This window comes from Myodes glareolus, chromosome 2 (genome assembly GCF_982192425.1).
Source record: "Myodes glareolus chromosome 2, mMyoGla1.1, whole genome shotgun sequence".
Taxonomy (NCBI): domain Eukaryota; kingdom Metazoa; phylum Chordata; class Mammalia; order Rodentia; family Cricetidae; genus Myodes; species Myodes glareolus.
Window position 1 is genome coordinate 80,039,842 of NC_142027.1, and position 20,355 is coordinate 80,060,196.

Genomic DNA, 20,355 nt, shown 5'->3' on the forward strand with positions numbered 1-20,355 from the left:
TACTTTGACATTCTATCACGACTTCTGATGAGGGCCTCCCACTGTAATCTAATCCATCTTTTTTCAACACCTCAAAAACCCGACTCCATGGGATGATTGAAAGATTCTATTAAGATTCATCCCAACCCCCAATGTATCACACACACCCTACTGTGGAAAGTTTAAAAAACAAACAAACAAACAAAAAAACCCTCTTTGCTCTTCCCTGCTGAGGCCACTCATTTTCAACCCATTTCTCTAAACACTGTTTCTAACACCTCTTGTAAAGACTAAAAATAAAGATGGGGAAGGAAACACCCCAGGCATCCCAGCAGGGCAACCAGCTCCTGTGACAAACCCAGATCAAGAGACAACTGGGGGGCTGGCAAAAAAAAAAAAAAAAAAAAAAAAGAAGAAGAAAAGAAAGGTTCAATTCAATCCCCAGATGGTAGAAGTACACACACACACACACACACAGAGAGAGAGAGAGAGAGAGAGAGAGAGAGAGAGAGAAACAGAGGAGGGAGATTCATTTAGATTGCTTTGTAGCACACAGAAAGAAGGCCTACGGATTTGAGACCCAGCATTGCATAAACCAGGTGTGATATAATCCCAGAAACTCAGAAGGCAGTGGCAGGAGGATCAAGTTCAAGGCCAGTCTGGGCTACACAGCAAAAGCAAAACCCTGGATGCCTCTACTCCCAATTCAGAAAAGAGTCTGAAAAAGTAAACTTTAATAAAAAACACACACACACAGACACAACTTGAGATTCATGCTAAGCTCTCCCACTTGGCTTTTCACAGACAAGTGAGTTTTCCACCGAATTCAGACAGACTGAAGACGCACCCACAGTGGACACAGAGTCAGTCCTTTTGAAGGCGAACACCGCCAGCTTCTACTCAGGGTTGAACAACGTCCACGACTTGAGTGACAAAGCAGCACGGCTGGTTTCCCACGAGGTTCAGAATGCCAGCTTCTTCATCAGCAGATACACTCTGGAATCCACCTCAAATCCATGTAGGTTGTTGGCATCACCCTGAAGTCTCATGAGCAGGCCCCCATAGGACACATATGCAGAGCTGAAACAGAAGGCCCTGATCCTGAGTCTGAGCTCAGAACCAGCTCTCCAGCCGCTCTCCATCCCTCTGTTTTAAGGCACTCCCCTAGTATTCCGTCATCAGGAACCAAAGAGCAGGAGAGAATCGAATGCAGCCGGACACAAGCAGTTTACTGTGCTGTCTACTCCAGTGGAGTAAACGCTGCTGTGCGCAGAACGGGAGTAGCCACACCACTGACTGCAATGTCATTCACACAAAGGAAGGTGTCACCACTCACTGCAATGCCATACAGCTACTGGACTGTGGAGGCAGGGGCTGGAGAGATGGCTCAGCCTTTAAGATGACTTACTGTTCTGGAAGAATGCAGAAGACCTGGATTCACTCTCCAGCACCCACAGGGCATCTTACAACCACCTCTAACTTCATTTCCAAGGTGCCCAGTGTCCCCTTCTGACCTTGGGGGTCTCATGCCTGCACATGGTACGCATACAGATACGCACACATGCACACACAAATAAACACATACTTTTTTGAAAACGCTAAGGAATCAGGTGGGTGGCACATTATCTTTAATCCCAGCAGCAGGAGACAGTCAAGTAGGTCCCCTGATTCAACACCAGTTCGGGTCTACATATTGAGTTCCAGGACAACCCAGGCTACATAGAGAGAACCTGCCTCAAAACAAACAAACAAACAAATAAAAATTTTAAAAAATTAAAAATTGAGGGAGAGTTTTCGACCAACAAGGGGAACTATGCTAAACAAAAGGAAACACTGTAAAAGATCTTAAAGGGAACAGTAAACAAAGAAGAGTAAAAGCTAGACTACTCAAACTCTTTTGTTTGTTTTTGTTTTCTCAAAACAGGGTCTCATGTAGCCCTGGCTGTTCTGGTCTGAAGACCAGCCTAATCTTGACCTCACAGATCCACCTGCCTCTGCCTCCCCGGTGCTGGGATTAAAGGGTGCCACCACACCAGCCAGTTTTAAAAGGTTCTCCTGAGCAACTCTGGTTCTTTTTCACTTTCACCTCCCTGCTTCAAGTTTCTGACAACCATATTGTTTCAGCAGACATTTAAAGAAAAGGAAAAAACAAATTAGGCAGGGAAACCAAGAACCAAGGGTTGAGTTACAGAGTAACAACACATACACAAGTAAAAATAAAACCAAAAGGTCCAGTCATGAAATGCTGCCTAGTCATGAAAAGCCAGGAAGATATCCTCTGTTGTCCCTCACAAACCAAGATCACCAAACTCTCCTGTGGACTACAGGGCCCTGAAATCTTGATAACGGGTGGTTAAGTAACCAGCATTCAGTCTGGAAATTATTCCCAAGACGAATTCTTCCACCTAGGTTTGGGGTACTAGAAAAACATGGACCCAGTGCAGATGTGGAAGCATGGCAGTTTCAGAACAGGGAGGGGAAGGACTTTTCCAGACAAGGTTACTTACAGACGTGTTGCTGCTTCGGTTGAGGTCTCGTCCCCCTCAATCCTGTACACTTTCCCATACATTACATATTCAAACTGGTCAGCCCTACAAACAAGAGGCCAAGTTATTCTTCGTCGCAATCAGTAGCGTGAGAGACCTTAAAAAAAATGGAAACTGAGCCAGGCAGTGGTGGCGCAGGCCTTTAATCTGAGCACTCAGGAGGTACAGGCAGGTGGAGCTCTTGAGTTCGAGGTTGGCCTGGTCTACAGAGCGAGTTCCAGGACAGTTAGGGCTACACAGAGAAACCGTGTCTCAAAAAAAACCAAAAAGATAAAAACAAAAAAAAAATAATTAAAATGGAAACTGATATCGAGAAATGTCATAGAAGCACAACCGTATTTGGCTCTCACATCAGTTCATTGAACGAGACAGGACCGTCTGTATTTAAACAAAGGCTGAACGCAGTGGAGCTGAGAAATGAAAATTCAGTCTGTAGCCATTGCTGTCCTAAATGGCTCTGTAGACCAGGCTGGCCTCGAACTCAGAGCTACTCCTGCCTCTGCCTCCTAAGTGCTGGGATTGAGTGTGTGCATCACCAGGCGACTACAGCAGTCTATCACACCAAGCTCCCTCCCAAAACCTAGGATACAATGTAACTATTTTCTTGGCCTCAAAAAAGCTATAACTTAAGTCGGGCCTGGAAGCACACTCTTTAATCCCAGACAGGCTCCAAAGCCCTGTCTCCAAAAAAAAAAAAAAAAAGAAACAAAAACCAACCAAACAAACAAAAACTACACCTGCGGGGTATGGGGGCACATACCTTTAATTTCAACACTGAGGAGGCAATGGAAGCAGACGTTGTCTGTGAGTTCAAGGCCAGCTTGGTCTACATAGTGTAGGCCAACCAGGACTACAAAGTAAGACTCTGTCTCAAATAAATAAATAACTGCAGCTCTCAGCTTACTCACACTGCTCTCGGTAAGTAATAAAGCTGATTGTTTCAACTTTTTTAGAGACAGGGTCTCTTGGAGCCCAGGTTAGCCTTAGACTTGATGTGAAGCCAGACATTCTTCTTCTGTAGCTTTAGAGCCTGTCCTGGAACTAGCTCTTGCAGACCAGACTGGTCTCGAACTCACAGAGATCGATTAAAGGCGTGCGCCACCACTGCCCGGCTGCCAAAGACATCCTCCTGCCTCATCTCCCTGAGCCCTGGAACTACAGGCTCAAACCACCACACCCAGTTCTGGTTATCTGAATTCTAAGTGCAACAATGTCTTTTCCTAGAATTAAATAAAGCCCTTTATAATATATAAAGTATAGTACTTATCTAATGAGTCCCCCCTTTACCACCGCCTCACCTGGAAGGCCTGTCATCTGTGGGGTTGTATTCGCCATCATCCAAGGTACCATCCTCATACAAAGTACTAGCTATGACCAGCCGGAACTTGTCACCTGAAAAGGGCATCAATATCAGAGTGAAGATGCGGAACCCAAAGACCGCAAACCTCTTACAGGTGCCTGTGTTCGATACTTACCCAAGTCCACGGGGTAAATCTGAATGTTGACATCTAAGATGAGGTCCATCTTGAAAGACTCACTCTCACAGTGCAGCCGAGATACTGGGGAAGAAGGACAGACGTGATTACAGACGCCAGTTTGCAGGTCGAATGCGAGAGAATAAACCATCCAACAGGCCCACACCCACAAGCCTTGCTCTTCGTCCCAGAAGCACAAGCGCAATCCGAATCAGATTCATGAGATGGAAGAAAGTCAAAAGCTCAGCAGTTGACAGGATCCCAAGAAAAAAGCAAAACTTCTCCGGCAGCAACCAGTCTCTAGGCTATAAGCCTGCCTGGATGATTTAGACTAAATAAACTTAACTCTGAACAAGATAGTCACTTATACAGAGATTCCTTCTTCCTGGTAGGCACTCTGCTGAGGGAATAGGCAGGATGTATTAAGAACTGCCTCCTGTCTTTAAAAAATAAAATTATAAATAAAATAATAAAAATAAATAAATAAAGTAATAATGATGGTGATGCCAGGCGTGGTGGCGCACGCCTTTAAACACAGCACTTAGGAGGCAGAGGCAGGTGATCTCTGTGAGTTCAAGGCCAGCCTGGTCAGTAAATCCTACACAGAGAGACTGTGTCACGAAAAACAAAAAATTGTCTCCAGGCAAAGTGACACCAAGAAGAAACTACTTCCGGATCACTAGGAAAATAAATACACCAAGCAGGCAGCTGAATGAAACTCAAAAGAGGACTTGGCAAAGAGCTGACAATTCTTGAGGCAATATAAAACTATAGATTAGGAGGGCAGGCAGGTAACTCGCTGCATGGCCTTAAGTAACAAAACAGGTAAGGCACCATCCACCTCTTACTAGAATAAAGTGCCGTGTGAGAGAGAGGCGCACGGTACTGCACTTAACGCTGAACAGGAATTAGAAAGGTGCCCAGGGGTTTACCAGCACCAAAGCTAAGAGCCACCCAGACTCCAGACACAGAAAATACAATAGGAAAAGCTGTCTCAAGTTTCTCATTATGAAAACAAACAAACAACTGTTTCCTGAGGGAGGTACCGAGAAGGGGACGGGCCACTTGGGTGGGCATGTTGGCCTCTTCCTGCATACCTCCCCTACACACCTTACCTCGGTCAAACTTCTTGCCTTCTGGATCAATGTCTTTCACATCAAAAATATCCTCGAACAGGATGCCCGCCATCGTAAGGGGCACGAGAGCTGCAGAGGTGCGGAGCGCGCGGCCACCACTGGGAATTCGCGCACCCCCTCACGTGGAGAAAAGAAGACAGGGCAGAGTACCGCCCCAAAAGCGGCAACCGGGCAGGGGGCGCATGCGCACAGGCTGCAGGACCACGGCCACTTCCGCTGCCTCCCCCCTCGGGGCTCCTGAACTTCCGCCGGGAAAGGCCACCTCGGAGCTGCTCGGGCCTGGTGGGCGAGTCTCAAAGCCCGGTGACTCCGCCCAAGGCGGGGACAAACTAGGTCCCACCCCCGGCGGGTACCGCGCTGCGACCGGCTCTACGGCGCCCTCTTCAGATCCCGGATCCCGAAGCTTGCAAAGCCTGGGGGCCTAACCCAGCCAGGAACCTTGATCCTTGACCCAGCCCGGGACGAGCCCTGCCCTGCGGTCCGCAAGCCGGCGGAGGGCACAGTCCGTGCAGCAGGCGGGTGGAGCAGAGCCCCGCCCGCGGAGCGCCCGCCCAGCGGGACGTAGTGCCCAGCCCCTCGGACTGCCACCAAAGTCCCCCACGCTGGTCCGAGCTGGCTCTGACCAGCTAGACGTCACCCGAGTCGGGTCCGTCCGGTTTGGGAATTTGCCATGATGTCACTCTCAGGGAAAGGAAAGCCCGCTTTGTGCCCTCCCCTGGGGCTTCACCTCAACACTCGCGTCTTCCCTTGGCCCTGCTTGGCACTAACCTCACACTCTGATCCCCTCGGACGCTGCCAATTGAACTTGGTACTGCCTGTCACCCCACTATACTACCCTCTTCTGGACACTGATCTAGCGCGCCTTCACCCGGCACTGGCCTTTCACTGGGAGGCGGCGACAGCTCTCGGTGCCCTCTTTCCAGGTGCTACCTCCTTGCATTGCGGTCCCCGTCGTGGGCATCGTACCCTCCCCTGGAGCACCTCTTTGTTTCCTGAATGAGTCTTCATCCTGGTACTGCTCTTTCTACACAGACTTCTGGACACCGTCCTCTCCAGTGGCACCAACCTAACACTGCCCATCCTCTTTGTGCCCACGCCACACTGTATTTATCCCTCCAAGGACCGTCAAAGACAATGCGGAGCCCTAGGAAGCCGCTTCCTCTAGGCGTCCGCAGCTACTCAAGTTCCCCCTTTAAGCGATGCCTGGGAGGAGCGACCTCTGCTCCCCCACACCCGCCTCCCAGGAACAGCCTCCCCCGTGCCAATAGCTCCCTTCCCTCGGGCCTCACCCCTTCCCGTCCCCTCCCACCTCCACCTCCGCCCCTCTCTCCAGGCCTAGCAGTTCCAGGTGCACCTTCCCGGGGGAAGCCAGAGGGAAAGGAGAAAGGAGAAAGGGGGGCGATAAGGGAGCAGGCTCTCAGGGATCCTCCCAGATCCGTCTGAGCCGCCTGCAAGCGCGAAGCAGCCCTAGTGGGGTCTGGCCCGGAGAGCCCGAATTAGCCTTTTCTGCAGCCCCCTGCCTCAGCCCTAGAATCACTACATCCCCAGCCCCTCCCACACAGCGCTGCAGTCGCCAGAGAGCCCGGCCCCTCCACGTGCCAACGGGCCCGCCCCCTACGGCCCGGCACCCTCTCGGGACCAGGTCAGCCCCCGGCCTACCGACGGAGGGGCGCGAGATCGCGTTGCAAGCGCCCCCTGCCGCTTCTCCGGAGACCAGGAGGCGGCTCCGATGCAGACCCCAGTCGGACCCGGACGCCCCTTGCAGAAGGGCCAGGGCGGAGCAGCGAGCAGGGCACCGCCCTCGGCCCGCCCGCCTAGGAGGAGACGCTAGCGGGAGGCTGAGCCTGCGGCGCGCGCCCGGGGACCCGTCGCACTCTGCACTCGGCCGCCGGGGCTGAGGGGACGGGACGGGTGCGGGCTCAGCGGGCCGGGAGCTGAGTCAAGGCCAGAGCCGGAGAAGCCAAGAGAGGCAGGAGGACAGTGCGCCGAGATGGCGGCCTCGGGGGCCGCGGCAGGAGCGGCGGCGGCGACGGGGGAAGGGATGGAGCCTCGGGCGCTGCAGTATGAGCAGACCCTGGTAAGTGAAACCTAAGGGGTGCGCTATGGCACCACTGCTGCAGGTTGCCCTAGGAAGTGTGAGGACAGGCGGCCTACCCTAGCCCGGCCTCAGCCTTCCTCAGCTGTGGAAACTGAGGTTCGGGATCCGACAGGCTGAAGGTTCACGCTCAGGGTGTGTTGGAAAGCCGCTTGCATGTTTCTGACTGAGGCTGGTGGCCTGCAGAGGACAATGACATCAGGTGCTTGGCCCAAGTGCCCTTCCCCTAACTCCCTTACATGTTTTTGTTTTTTCCACTTAACCACTCGAGCCCAAGTTACAACACCTCAGGCCCCTTTCTGGGTGCCATCCGTACCTCCGAACTTTCTCCACATGCCTGTCCACATTGACCACCTTCCCAGTGTCCCTACTATGGCATGGCACTAAGCTGGGCATGAAGACTGTAGGCAGATGATCAAATCCAAGCCTACCCCCTTGCCCTTAACAACTCAAAGTCCAGCATTGACGAGAACCCTTCAGTCGAACTTTTGGGAAAGGTGGCTTAGGTGTCAGTCACCCTGGGGATTGGAGCTTTGGGGTTGATGCAGGAAGCAGGAATGGGTGTGAGAACTGGAACCTTTGTTCAGACTGAATCTAGGCAGGTACCCCACCACCAACATCCACGCCCATGGATTGTCCCTTGACCTCGTTAGAAGCAGGGGTCCCAAGCTTTGAGATGACTCTTGGCCACCACTGTTGAGAAGCCATTCAGCCTCATGTCACTGGGGTGGGGGGCCCAAGCCCTACAGAAGGAAACTGGCCCGATGGCTCCTTTTTATCAGCTTTGGCTGGAATTTGCCCGGAAGGGTGGCAGGGAGGAACCTCCTTGAGAGGGCCTGGACTGTAACTGAGTCAGGGAGGTGGCCAATAACCAGACTGTAGGAAACTGGCTAACTGGGAGAGGTGTCACTATGCCTAGATGACTCTAGTGGAGGCAAGCCCTTTTGTTGGCGATGGCTGTTATCCTTGCCATCCACAGGTCAAGGAGAGGGGCACTTGGCCATGGAAGCCAGGCACCTAACCACTGAAATGGTATCTCTTTTGCACCAGCCACCACTCCAGCTCCCTGTGTCTGAGAAAGGAGTTCTCAGGGTCAAGCTCTCCCTGCTCCGGCCTCTCCCACTTCCCCTCCTACCCTTTTGTCTTGCCCTCACCTCCTCCCACCTGCTGTTTCTAGACTCCAGTCTCTTCCTCCTCCCTGCTCTCCACACTTTCTCCCTCTTGCCTAGTCTTTCCTCTCCCCTCTGCCTCTCCCTTTCCTCTATGTCTCACCCTCTCTGTGTCTATCCTCCCCACCCCACACACACACACACACAAACCCCAACCCCAACAGGAGCCCTTTGTGTCCTGAAGCTCCGCGGGTGGCAGCCAGAATCTACTCCTCCCCACCCCCCAACACACGCCCCGACTTGGCAGGTCCAGCCATAACTCTCTCCCTTCCCATCAGCCTGGTGTCCACAGTCACAGCTTTGCCACCTCCAGGCTCCGCTGTCCCCCCGGACCTGTCACTGGCCCCAAGTGCAGCTCCAGAGCAGGACTGAAACCACCCAACACTGCCTTACCCACCAAAGAGGCTTTCCACTTTCAGCAGACTGACGGGATCGTGGGGGTTCGGGAGTGGAGAATGAGGACAAGGGGATTAGGGTGGGTGGGAAGGGTGCTGCTGAGTTGGTCACAGGCCAAAGGCCCAGCAGGAACGTGATAAGGATTGGGGCTGGGACCTCCTAGGCCCAGCTCAGCTGCACTCAGCTCCACCAACTCTTATTGTTGCTCCTGCGCCCTTGGCCACCCCTTATTCTCTGACCTTCCCGCCTCCCACTTTCAGACCGCGCCTTCCTCTGGACCCTTCCCTCTCCTCCCCAGTGCCCTCACCCCTGGCTCGTTAGAAGAGGACTGATTATTCTGCCACCCCCAGAGTTGTGTCCCTGTACCTTGTCTGTCCCCATCACTCTGGCCGGGACAGCCCCCGCAGTCTACAGTGTGCATTGTTCCCACACTCTGAGCCTGAGTAAAAATTGGCTTCAAGATGGGGTACACAGTGTGGGAGCTAAGCAAAAGGGGGGTCAAAACCCAAAAACCCTCCCTGGATTCCCCACCACAGCCACACATGCTAATGCCACATTTTGTCCATTGCTCCAGATGTATGGCCGATACACTCAGGAACTTGGGGCCTTTGCCAAAGAGGAAGCTGCTCGGATTCGTCTCGGAGGGCCTGAGCCCTGGAAAGGGTCCCCTTCTGCCCGAACTCCCCCAGAGCTTCTGGAATATGGACAGAACCGATGTGCCAGATGCCGCAGTGAGATCTGGATCGGGGCAGGGACCTGGCTGTTCTGTATTGGGGGAGGCAGAGACCATTAGCGCTGCCTATGGGGGGTGGGGAGACAGGGAGGATTAGGAGCACGTTGGCACCAGGTTCTCTGTGACTCTTCTTTTCCCTGATTCCAGTTTGTTCTGTACGGTGCCACAAGTTCCTAGTGTCCCGGGTTGGTGAAGACTGGATCTTCCTGGTCCTATTGGGGCTCCTCATGGCATTGGTCAGTTGGGCCATGGACTATGCCATCGCTGTCTGTCTACAGGGTGAGGGCAAAGACTGGGAAGGGCCACCCTGTTTCCTCCATGCCACAGTTGTTTAAGTAACTTGGCTCCTGGCCACTTTCTCTGGCCAGGCTGACTGCCCATCTCCAGGCATAGTTACTGCCACTTGCAGAGGCCACACCTTCTGGCCTGCCCTCCAACTGTCTTATCTATGATGGGCTTTGTCCCAGCAAATGCCTTCTAGGGCCTTCCCGTCCCTCTGGGCCCCAGCTCTGTGTACTTGTCCTATCAGTGTGTCTCAGTGGCAGGCAAGGTGTGGATCTGTGCACTGGAAGGCCAGCAAGCATGTCCTGTGCCCACAGCTCAGCAGTGGATGTCTCGAGGCTTAAACACCAACATCTTACTCCAGTACCTGGCTTGGGTTACCTACCCTGTCGTCCTCATCACTTTCTCTGCTGGATTCACCCAGATCCTGGCCCCGCAGGCTGTCGGTAGGATAGGAAGGGCTCGGGGGGGGGGGGGGGGCTCAAGCTTCCTGAATGGGGTCTCTCAGACAACTTCCACGGCTCTGCAGGGTCTGGCATCCCTGAGATGAAAACCATCCTTCGGGGAGTGGTGCTGAAGGAATACCTCACCCTCAAGACCTTTGTAGCTAAGGTCATCGGGCTCACCTGTGCCCTGGGTAGTGGGATGCCCCTTGGCAAAGAGGTAATTGCAGGTTGGGGAATGAAGGCGCCCTTCCCATCCGACGAAAAGGCCAGGCTGAAGTCCGGAAGGCCCCATCCCTACTCACCACCAACCCCTACCTCCAGGGACCCTTTGTGCACATTGCCAGCATGTGTGCTGCCCTGCTCAGCAAGTTCCTCTCCCTCTTTGGGGGTATCTATGAGGTAAGAAGAGAACCCTAAGATCTGGGGAATGGGGTGGGGAGTGATGCTGCTGAGCCCAAACTGATGCTGCGTCCCCACCCTTGCCAGAATGAGTCCCGGAACACAGAGATGCTGGCTGCTGCGTGCGCAGTAGGAGTGGGCTGCTGCTTTGCAGCCCCTATCGGAGGTAGGCACTGCTCCAATCAGAGTCTAGCCCCACCTTTGGCCTCTCCCCCTCGACCCTTCTCCTGGGAGTAAGCCCACAGACCAGACTCTGGTCTCAAGGGCGATGTCCTCTGCCCCCTTGCAGGGGTCCTATTCAGCATTGAGGTCACCTCCACCTTCTTCGCTGTTAGGAACTACTGGCGGGGCTTCTTTGCGGCCACCTTCAGTGCCTTCATCTTTCGGGTCTTGGCAGTCTGGAACCGTGATGAAGGTGGGGATGTTGGTGGCGTTGAGGGCATCGGAGGCAATTCAAGCGTGACAAATTTACCTGCCACGGCTCTACTTCTCCCTTTCAGAAACCATCACTGCTCTCTTCAAAACTCGGTTCCGACTCGACTTCCCCTTTGACCTCCAAGAGCTGCCGGCCTTTGCTGTCATCGGGTAAGAAACTTCCAGGAGGGTGTGGGGCAGAAGGTTTCCATAAGAAGGCCTCCCCTCCACCCTGGTCCTTCTCTCTTCTCCAGTATTGCTAGTGGCTTTGGGGGAGCCCTCTTTGTCTACCTGAACCGGAAGATTGTCCAGGTGATGCGGAAGCAAAAAACCATCAACCGCTTCCTCATGAGGAAGTATGTCGGCCACAGACTCTTTTCCAGGCTGTTCTGGAAGGGCTACACGGGGAGAGAGGGAGGTGCTGAGGGTCTGAAGTAGAGGCCCTGTCAAAATCAGGCTTTCAGCCAGGTCAGCGCCTGTAATTCCACCTGTAATTCCAGTGCTCCAGAGACCGAGGTGGGACGGCGGCACGGTCTAAGCCAGCCATGGCTACAGTGTGACGCTAGGGCTCTCGCGTGAAAAGTACACCTGGAAAGTCAGCTGGCGTTTTCATGCTGATGCTATGGCATGTCTACGTGGAAACCCCCTGGAATCTGCTACTTTTGAACCTTTGTCAGTGGCAGGAGCACTTGGGATAAAAGACCAAGGTTTTCTTAGGTTTTCAGGCCTGGTCCAGATAGCAGTGTTTGTACCTCATGACTCCATGGCCAGTGTGGCTGGACATTTTTTGTCTCAGAACACTTTTTTCCTTATGAGCCTGAGAACTGGGAATGGGAAGGGCTTGTGGGGTGGCAGTGCTGTTGTCTTATAGAACCTCTCCCACACCGCCTTCGCTGGCCTTGAACTCAGAGTCACCTGCCAGGTAGCAAAGGTGTGTGCGCCACGCCTGCCTCACCCTCACGCGCCTCTCACTTCGGTCACCACTGAGGGCAGATAGTGGACGAGGCTTCGAGGCTTCGTTAAGCCTTCAACTACTTGACCTTTAGTTTAGCTGGGGCTTTTGAGAATCGAGGCAGTCACAGCTCAGACTTGTCCAAGAAAGGACTAGAGATGCGTTTGCGGTTGCTGCCCCTTCTACTCCCAGCTCTTAGAACAATACCAGTCTACCATCAATCACCCTTGGAGCTGCGGCATAAAACACAATAAAAGGACTTACTCTCAGGCGCTGTGCCTTGATATATAAGCCCTGTTCTGATCTTAGGCCTGAGTTGTGTAAGGGCTCCTGGCCTATGATCAGTCCATGGGAGGTGTGTGACTTTTGTCTGATGCTGTCAAACCTCTGTCTTTAGACGGCTGCTCTTCCCGGCACTAGTGACTCTGCTCATCTCCACTCTGACCTTCCCCCCTGGCTTTGGACAGTTCATGGCTGGACAGGTAGCCCCTATCAGAAGTGTGACCCCCACCCCCATACCCACAGCCCTATCATGACTGGGACCCCTTGTTCCCAGGACTCCTGCGGGCCTCTTCCCTGATCCTGTGCCTCATCCTAAAGTGCGCTGTCCACTCTAGCTCTCGCAGAAGGAGACCCTCGTCACTCTGTTTGACAACCGGACATGGGTCCGCCAGGGCCTGGTAGAGGATCTAGAACTACCAAGCATTTCACAGGCCTGGAACCCACCACGTGCCAATGTTTTCCTCACTCTGGTCATCTTCATTCTCATGAAGGTGAGACTCCTTCCATGGTTATAGCACTTACCACGGAGTCAAAATATTGTGAGAAAGGTACCCTTATCCCTGTCTTAAAGATGGCGAGTCAGAATCCGGAGAAGTAACTGCCGGAGCAGTTGGTTGTGTGAGAGAATGTGACCCCAGCCTTCTGGCTCTAGTGTCCTTTCTTCCCCCTTACCTCTGGGGATTCTGGGCTAGCTGAGAAGGCTGCGCCTGCTAGATGGACAGGATAGGCTTCCCTGAGGTCTGTTTTGAACCCCTCCTGCCTACAGTTCTGGATGTCTGCACTGGCCACCACCATCCCAGTGCCCTGTGGGGCCTTCATGCCTGTCTTTGTCATTGGTGAGTCTGCAGCTGCCTGCTTGCAGCCTGTGCCCTTCATACCTCTGGCTTTCCCCTGTAGAGCCCTCCTTTGCCCAGGAGTGGGTTTTGGCCCAACTCTAGCCCAAACCCCAACTTCCCATGGGACTGCCCCATGTACTAAATGACCCGTCGGCCCTTCCCCTACCTTCTGACCCTCTCTCTTCCTAGTGTTCCCCCACTACCTCTTTCTCTTCCTAAAACCCTCCCTGAAGGAGCAGCATTTGGGCGGCTGGTGGGTGAAAGCATGGCCGCCTGGTTCCCAGATGGGATTCACACGGATAGCAGTACCTACCGGATTGTACCTGGAGGCTATGCCGTGGTTGGTGAGCTATGTTCTGTTTGCTATGTGGTGTTAGGGATCAGAGCCAGGGTATTGCACATACTGCATGCATATTTACAGCCCCAGCAGGACCCCAAGACTGCATCTGCATTGGGAGACCTCTGCATTGCAGACTCTGAGGCTCTGGTGCCCCCTGCTGGCAGGGCCATAGGCCCAAGCTCTGTATGGGACTCTGACGGACTCTAAGTGATCCTCACCCCTGGGAAGGGAAAGTCTCCTGGGGACTGAGCACCCTGAGGAGACTGAGCATGGCTCTTCCTAGGGGCAGCTGCACTTGCAGGAGCAGTGACACACACGGTGTCCACGGCTGTGATTGTCTTCGAGCTCACGGGCCAGATTGCCCACATTCTGCCTGTCATGATCGCTGTCATCTTAGCTAATGCTGTTGCCCAGAGCCTGCAGCCCTCCCTCTATGACAGCATCATCCGCATCAAGAAGCTGCCCTACCTGCCTGAGCTGGGCTGGGGCCGCCACCAGTATGAAGGGCCCAGTGCAAAGAGGGTGGGAGTGAGGGGTAGGCCTCCCAGGACCCTTCAGCCCCACCCGCAGCAAGGTCCCAAACTAGTAAGGCTGAGATCCTAGCTGTTTTGCTCTGGGTCAGAGATGCCCTCACCCTGGGGGATCTGTAGCTGCCCTCTACTGACCCAAAAGGAGTGTAGAGAACACTAACTGCCCCCTGTGGCTCTCCTGCCTTCCCCATGACCCTGGGACGGTGGTACTCTGGGCCAGCATTTCATGTGGAGAATACACTGAATGCCGACTCTATCCCCAGGCAGTACCGGGTGCGAGTAGAAGACATCATGGTACGGGACGTACCCCATGTAGCCCTCAACTGCACCTTCCGGGACCTGCGGCTGGCACTGCACAGGACCAAGGGCCGCATGTTGGCTCTAGTAGAGTCCCCTGGTGAGGCCCAGAGGGGTCCCGTGTGTTATGAGCATCTCCTGGGGGCTCAGTGCAGAAAGGGCTAGGGAGCCCAGAGCCAGTCTCCGTATTCTATATAGCTCAACACTTGGCAAGCAGGGTTTTCCTCCAGGGCCCCAGCTTAGGTGTGGGAAGAACCCGCGCCTGAGTCTCTTCCCTTGTTCTGTCCAGAGTCCATGATCCTGCTGGGCTCCATCGAACGCTCACAGGTAGTAGCATTACTAGGGGCCCAGCTGAGCTCGGCGCGCCGGCGGCAGCACATGCAAAAGCTAAGGCAAGCCCAGATGTCTCCACCATCAGATCAGGGGAGCCCCCCTAGTTCTGAGACGTCCATCCGCTTCCAGGTAAGGAAAAAAAGTGCTCCGTGACCACACATCCTTCGGAAGTGTCATCTTGGAGGTTCTGAACCACAGCCTCCCAGCCCCTTCCTGTCCATGCAGGTGAACACAGAGGACTCAGCCTTCTCAGGATCCCACGGGCAGACTCACAAGCCCCTGAAACCTGCCCTGAAGAGAGGGTCTAGCCATACCACAAGCCTCCAGGAAGGGACCACAGGTGAGCCCTTTCTGCCCCACCTCGGATGAAGCCTGAGCCTCCACAGATGAATGAGTAGGCTATAAGGTGTACAAGGCGGAGCTGGAAAAGTCTCTCTCTCTCCCCTCGCCTTCTGCACCTTACCCCTATCCAACTTGCCCCCCCTATCTCGGGTTTGGAACACAGGCAACACGGAGTCAGCGGGCATTGCCCTCAGAAGCCTCTTCTGTGGCAGTCCACCTCAGGAGGCCTCTTCAGAAGTGAGTAGGCCAGGCGCTCCCCTCCTGCCCTGCTCCCCTCCTGACTCTCCTCTCTGCCTGCCTCCTGTCCTCCTGTCTGCCCCTGCAGTGCGCCCTTCTCCCTGGTTCCATCCTGCCCTTCACACCCCTCTCCCCATAACCTCAACTCCTTTCTGCTTTGGCTCTGACAAAGTTGGAAAAGTCGGAATCCTGTGAAAAACGCAAGCCGAAGCGGGTCCGAATCTCCCTGGCGGTATGTGTGCTCTTCTTCCTCAGCTCAGGCGCACCAGGCTGGGAGGGCTGGGGTCTAGGTGGGACAAACCTCTCAAAGCCAGGAGTACATCCGCTTCCCTCCCTCCCTTCTAGAGTGACTCCGACCTGGAAGGCGAGATGAGTCCTCAGGAGGTGAGATGCCGCTCTAGACTCTAGACTGCTTCTTCCTGGGTGTGTTGTCAATCACAGGGTGGAAAGGGGGCAAACCAGCCTTCAGAGAGCTGAAAGGAGCTCCCTCTCCCTGATCATCGGTCTCTCGCTGTCAGATCTTAGAGTGGGAAGAACAGCAACTAGATGAGCCTGTCAACTTCAGCGACTGCAAAATTGATCCTGCGCCTTTCCAGCTAGTGGAGCGGACATCTTTGCACAAGGTAGGACAGGGTAGGTCTGGACTCAGACCCAGGTGATGGTGTCTGAGGAAGGCATAAGAGACAGTATATTTGATGCCATTTTTAGAACATACTGCTCTAGGCTGTGGGAGCCTGTGAGCCAGGACTCCTTAGCCTTGTCCTTACTCCTTGGTGGAGCCAGGCATCATTTCTCTTCTGCTCAGTCTTACCCCTGGGAACTCTGGACCAAAGCAACTACAAAGACACAGCTTGAACTGGGTGGAAGCCAGAAGGCCAGACCAGGGTCAGAGCTAGGCAGGAGGCTGCCAAAGCCCAACAAGGCTGATACACACCCACACTGGAAAAAAAGGGGGGCGGGGGGAGTGAGAAACAGGCCAGATAAGAAAATCTAATAAACAGGCTAAGAAACAGTGAAGAAGGGTGAGGTGACTGCAGGGAAGAGATAAACAAAGATGAGAGACACCAGTAGGGGGCTTGGAATGTCAGACCCCAGAGAGTCAACTTGAAGCAAGTCAAAGAAAAACTGGTAGAGGAGACTCAGAAAGACAGCTCAGCAGAGGGGGCAGTAGGAAGAGGAAGAAGTACAGAGCGATGGAGGTAGACGGTGTACACACTGGAGCAAGGCAGGGCCTCCCACGGGTAGGGTAGCTGGCACCACTCGGTACCCGAAAGCTGCCATGTAAAGGCAGGGAATGCAGGCTACCCAGACAAAGCCAAGGGGTATTTTAATCCTTTTTGTTTTATGTGTAAGCCCCCTTTGGCGGGTCCAGACAAAAGTGACAGGTATGGGTTGGTGCTCCCAAGGCTTCAGCTTCAACTGCTGCTAAAAGTCAGCAGAGCACATATAAGCTGAGGCCCGGTGGGTCGGCTAGGAGACAGAAGAGCAAAAATAAAGGAACTTGGAACCTTTTAGGTAAAGACCTTAGATCAAAATGAGCAAGGAACTGCAGTGCTATCACTGGAGCTAGGCCAGAAGACAGTCCAAGCTGTACTTTAAAGCCTTTTCTTCCCAAGATCGCCACAGTTTCCCAGTTGTCAGCCATCTTTTTCTGTTTCCTTTCTTGACACAGGATCTAATATAACCCAAGTAGGCCTCGAACTCATAACAGTCAGCCTGCCTTGGTCTTCCTGGAGATTTCAGGCACACACCTTCATACCCAGCCGTGATCCCCTTGATTTTCTGTCATCCATAATAGTAACGCTAAGAACCCTGGCGTGCTGGAGTGCTTGCTGTGTGCCAGGCACCCCGCTAAGCTCTCCGCCCATTATAATTCTCACAGCCATACTAGCCAATAGGTATTATGACATTCCAGTTTTTATAGACGTCGAAATTGCCCAAACTGACCCATCAAGGAAGTAACAAAGTTGGGCCTGGACCCGGAGATAATCCAGCCCCAAGCCTGTCCTAACCAGTCTAAAACAGGGAGTCATTTGCCTGCATTGGTTTAGCAGTGCCAGACCCAGGGCCCAGATCCGGCCCTGCTCTCAGAATTCTTTCAGAAGGCCATGTTATCCTTTTCCCTGTCAGTGTACTTCACTGTTCCCAGGCCCAAGAAATTTGGGCCCTCCTATAGGCTCCATGGTGTCCAATTAAATTAAAATGGAAAAGAACAAAGTAGGTGTTTGTTACAAACTTCAGCTATCACAGGAAGGGAAGAAGCTGCCGAGGAACCACTAACAAAAGTACAAAGAACTGGAATAACATAAAAGATTAGAATTCTAGAGATTAGATTCTAAATGAGAATCTACTTATTAACAAAGCAGTAAGCAGTAACCCACTTAAGCTGGGGAGGGATACTTTGAGAGGACGGGAATCCATGAGCCTATTTAGGAACCTCGCAATGGCAGCTAGCTACAGCGGGTAGCGATGAGGAGGCCGGAGTGCCAAGGTGACGGCAAGACTGGCAGCCCAAATCCTCTCTCCCTGCTGCGTACGAGTTCGGCTGCAGAAGTTGAGCGAGTTGCTTAGCTTTTCTGTTTCCTTATCTATAGAGCAGGGCTGGCACAAGCTGAGTGTGGAGGCCTCTGCCTGTGATGTTAGCACTGAGGAGGTGCAGGATCAGACGACCAGAGTCTGCTGTGAACTACACAGCAAGTTCACCTTACTTCAGAAAAGAAAAAAAAAAGTTGGCAGGGCAGTAGTGGCACATGCCTTTACTTCTAGCACTCATGAGGCAGAGGCAGGCAGATCTCTGTGAGTTCAAGGCCATTCTGGTGTACAGAGCAAGTTCCAGGACAGCCAGAGCTGTTACAGACTGTCTTGAAAGACCTGAATGAATGAATGAATGAATGAATGATAAGTGAGAAGTAAAGCCTGGAAGCTAGGCATAGCAGGAAGGTAAGCTGGCAGGCCAGTCTGGGTTGACTTAAGAAAGGGTCTCATGGGCCATTCTAGGGAGTACTGGGTTCCACTCAAGTTTTAGAAAGCCATAGAATGGCAGAGTCCAGCTGGAAGGGGGGAGGCAGGAAGTAGGAAACCTCATCCTGCTGGAGTCTCAGCCCTGGTGATAAAGACAGGGAGCAGAACGAGGGAGAAGGCACAGATGTCCCAGAAGGAGAGCAGTGAGCTTGGCGACTGCCAGAAACAGGTTGTTCGCAGGCCTATAAAAGCACATCGCCTGCTAGGTCACTGTGGTGGGGAATAAGCAGGAAAAAAACGTCGACACGAACTGTTTTATGGGCTCCTTGAGAGAAGGTGAGATGGATTATTTAACCACAAGCTAAGAGATTAAAATAACATACCTTATGGGAAAGATGTTTCCCCTGGGGAAGACAGGGAAATTAAGGCTCATCTGTAGCTTGTAGGGTTCAAGTTATATAACAAGATTGCTAACTACATGACCATTGGAAAAACATGACTTCAAATTCAAAAAATGGGATTTCTCTTTTTTGTGTTTTTCGAGACAGCATTTCTCTGTGTAGCCATGGTTCTTGGGACAGAAAGAACTGGGTCTATAGACCAGGCTGGCCTCAGAGAGCTACCTGCCTCTGCCTCCTGAGTGCACCGCCAGAAAACTGAATATCTAAGATGTACCGGTATGGTAGCACATACCTGTAACCTAATACTTAGGAGGCTGAGGCAGGAGCAGTACTATGAGTTCAAGGCTAGCCTGGGCTAAGCAGTGAGACCTTCAAAAAGAAACAAATCCGAATGTACTGGAGCTACAGCTCAGTGAGTAGACAAATTACCCAGCATGGATGACGCTCTGGCTTTGATCTCAGAACCAAACACTGAGACCCTTGCTTCTTTATAAGTATGGCCATGCCCCAGATGGGGGAAATTGGGAAAATTCTGTAAGCCCCTTCCCATCATTTGTGTAAGACAGTATTTAAGACGTGAGACATTAGGTGTTCGGGAAGCTGTTAGTGCTGCCCATCTTGATTCACCTATTAGGCCAAGAGGCTCCCAAGTCCACCCAGAACAGTAGATAACAAATTCCAGGAAATGCTGAGAGCTGTTTTCGAGACAGCAAATGGGAACTGCTGATAATATAAAGGTGGTCACATCTCACGGCTTGGGAACCCACAGTATGGCGCAGGAACATTCCCATGGCATTTCCCTCTGGCAGTGCCTCCCACTACTGCACCCCTTCTGTTCCACACCCTCCCCCCATTTTGCCCTGATCCTCTCTGACTGTGATTCTGAGCTGCCCCTTTGAATGTCAAGTGCAGTGTCCCCTCTCCCTGCTCTGCAGACCCATACCATCTTCTCCCTGCTGGGCGTGGACCACGCTTATGTTACCAGCATTGGCAGACTCATTGGAATTGTGACCCTAAAGGAGGTGAGGTGAAAGGACCAAAGCCACTTCCACATCTGCGCCGCCCCCCCCGGGGGGGTGGGAGAGGTCCTGGGGAGGAGTCTCAGCAGAGAACAGACACCTGACTCTTGCCTTTCCAGCTCCGGAAGGCTATTGAGGGCTCTGTCACGGCACAGGGTGTCAAAGTCAGGCCACCCCTTGCCAGTTTCCGGGATAGTGCCACCAGCAGCAGCGACACAGAGACCACTGAAGTGCACGCGCTCTGGGGACCGCTGTCCCGCCATGGCCTCCCACGAGAGGGCAGCCCTTCTGACAGTGACGACAAGTGCCAGTGAGCCCTCGCTGGATGGCCTATATCCCTTCTGCAAGCAGCAGCAACCAGAAGCTGGAACCCAAGTCCACTCTAGCTGTGGACTGCCAGCCCCTCCATCTCCCGGCGGGCCTACCTGGAATGTAACTCAACACCTACCTGCTAGAGGCTCAGCAGTGCCCTGGCAGGATGAGGTGGGGCCATGGGGCCCTTGCCCACTCTTTGAGAAAGGGGCAGAACTAAAATGGGTTTATACTGGAACCTCCAATGACAAGATGTATATAGAAATTTACAAAGATTTTTATATTAATTTAATAAAACAATAAATAGAATAAAGTAAACACCTAATTGGCCACTCATGTATAGAACACTTGTGCTGTTGGCTCATGTTTTCCTCTTGGATCCTCTTACCTGCCCAAGCCTGAGACTTCAGTCCACAGCCGCCTATCAGCCCCAGTGTCCCAGC

General features: G+C 53.0%; 2 protein-coding genes across 7 annotated transcripts; one reads left to right on the forward strand and one right to left on the reverse strand.

Annotated features, from left to right (window-relative positions):
- Window positions 1–678: 678 nt before the first annotated feature.
- Polr2h (RNA polymerase II, I and III subunit H) lies at window positions 679–8,840 on the reverse strand. Of its 5 annotated transcripts, none has more exons than XM_087902206.1 (5): window positions 8,798–8,840; window positions 4,001–4,084; window positions 3,824–3,917; window positions 2,487–2,570; window positions 679–1,059 (listed from the first exon to the last, which is right to left on the reverse strand). In XM_087902206.1, exons 2-5 carry the CDS (start codon window positions 4,047–4,049, stop codon window positions 942–944), a joined length of 345 nt encoding a protein of 114 aa, XP_087758332.1. In that variant the 5' UTR covers window positions 4,050–4,084; window positions 8,798–8,840; the 3' UTR covers window positions 679–941. The 5 variants fall into 5 exon arrangements, with proteins under 5 accessions (XP_087758332.1, XP_087758331.1, XP_087758330.1 ...); XM_087902205.1 differs by lacking the exon at window positions 8,798–8,840 and adding an exon at window positions 6,796–6,904; XM_087902204.1 differs by lacking the exon at window positions 8,798–8,840 and adding an exon at window positions 5,111–6,371.
- On the forward strand, window positions 6,973–20,257 carry Clcn2 (chloride voltage-gated channel 2). Of its 2 annotated transcripts, XM_087902154.1 has the most exons (24): window positions 6,973–7,213; window positions 9,371–9,527; window positions 9,677–9,808; window positions 10,129–10,257; window positions 10,341–10,474; window positions 10,579–10,656; window positions 10,744–10,822; window positions 10,946–11,071; window positions 11,157–11,241; window positions 11,325–11,426; window positions 12,420–12,504; window positions 12,640–12,795; window positions 13,071–13,140; window positions 13,374–13,484; window positions 13,764–13,977; window positions 14,274–14,407; window positions 14,597–14,769; window positions 14,866–14,980; window positions 15,146–15,219; window positions 15,392–15,451; window positions 15,565–15,603; window positions 15,738–15,842; window positions 19,517–19,603; window positions 19,720–20,257. In XM_087902154.1, the coding sequence occupies exons 1-24, from the start codon at window positions 7,127–7,129 to the stop codon at window positions 19,912–19,914; spliced, it is 2,727 nt and encodes a 908-aa protein (XP_087758280.1). In that variant the 5' UTR covers window positions 6,973–7,126; the 3' UTR covers window positions 19,915–20,257. The 2 variants fall into 2 exon arrangements, with proteins under 2 accessions (XP_087758280.1, XP_087758282.1); XM_087902156.1 differs by lacking the exons at window positions 19,517–19,603; window positions 19,720–20,257 and having other exon boundaries at window positions 15,565–15,642.
- Window positions 20,258–20,355: the final 98 nt, after the last annotated feature.

Bases quoted from the DNA above. Each gene is read 5' to 3' on its own strand.
- Clcn2 (XM_087902154.1), top strand. From the start codon at position 7,127: ATGGCGGCCTCGGGGGCCGCGGCAGGAGCGGCGGCGGCGACGGGGGAA. The intron at 11,242-11,324 runs GTAAGAAACTTC...TCTCTTCTCCAG, and splicing joins CCGGCCTTTGCTGTCATCGG to TATTGCTAGTGGCTTTGGGG. The intron at 15,452-15,564 runs GTATGTGTGCTC...CCTCCCTTCTAG, and splicing joins GGGTCCGAATCTCCCTGGCG to AGTGACTCCGACCTGGAAGG.
- Polr2h (XM_087902197.1), bottom strand. From the start codon at position 5,188: ATGGCGGGCATCCTGTTCGAGGATATTTTTGATGTGAAAGACATTGAT. The intron at 3,918-4,000 runs GTAAGTATCGAA...TGCCCTTTTCAG, and splicing joins GATTTACCCCGTGGACTTGG to GTGACAAGTTCCGGCTGGTC. The intron at 1,060-2,486 runs GTAAGTAACCTT...CTTCTGTTTCAG, and splicing joins ACCGAAGCAGCAACACGTCT to CTCTGCATATGTGTCCTATG.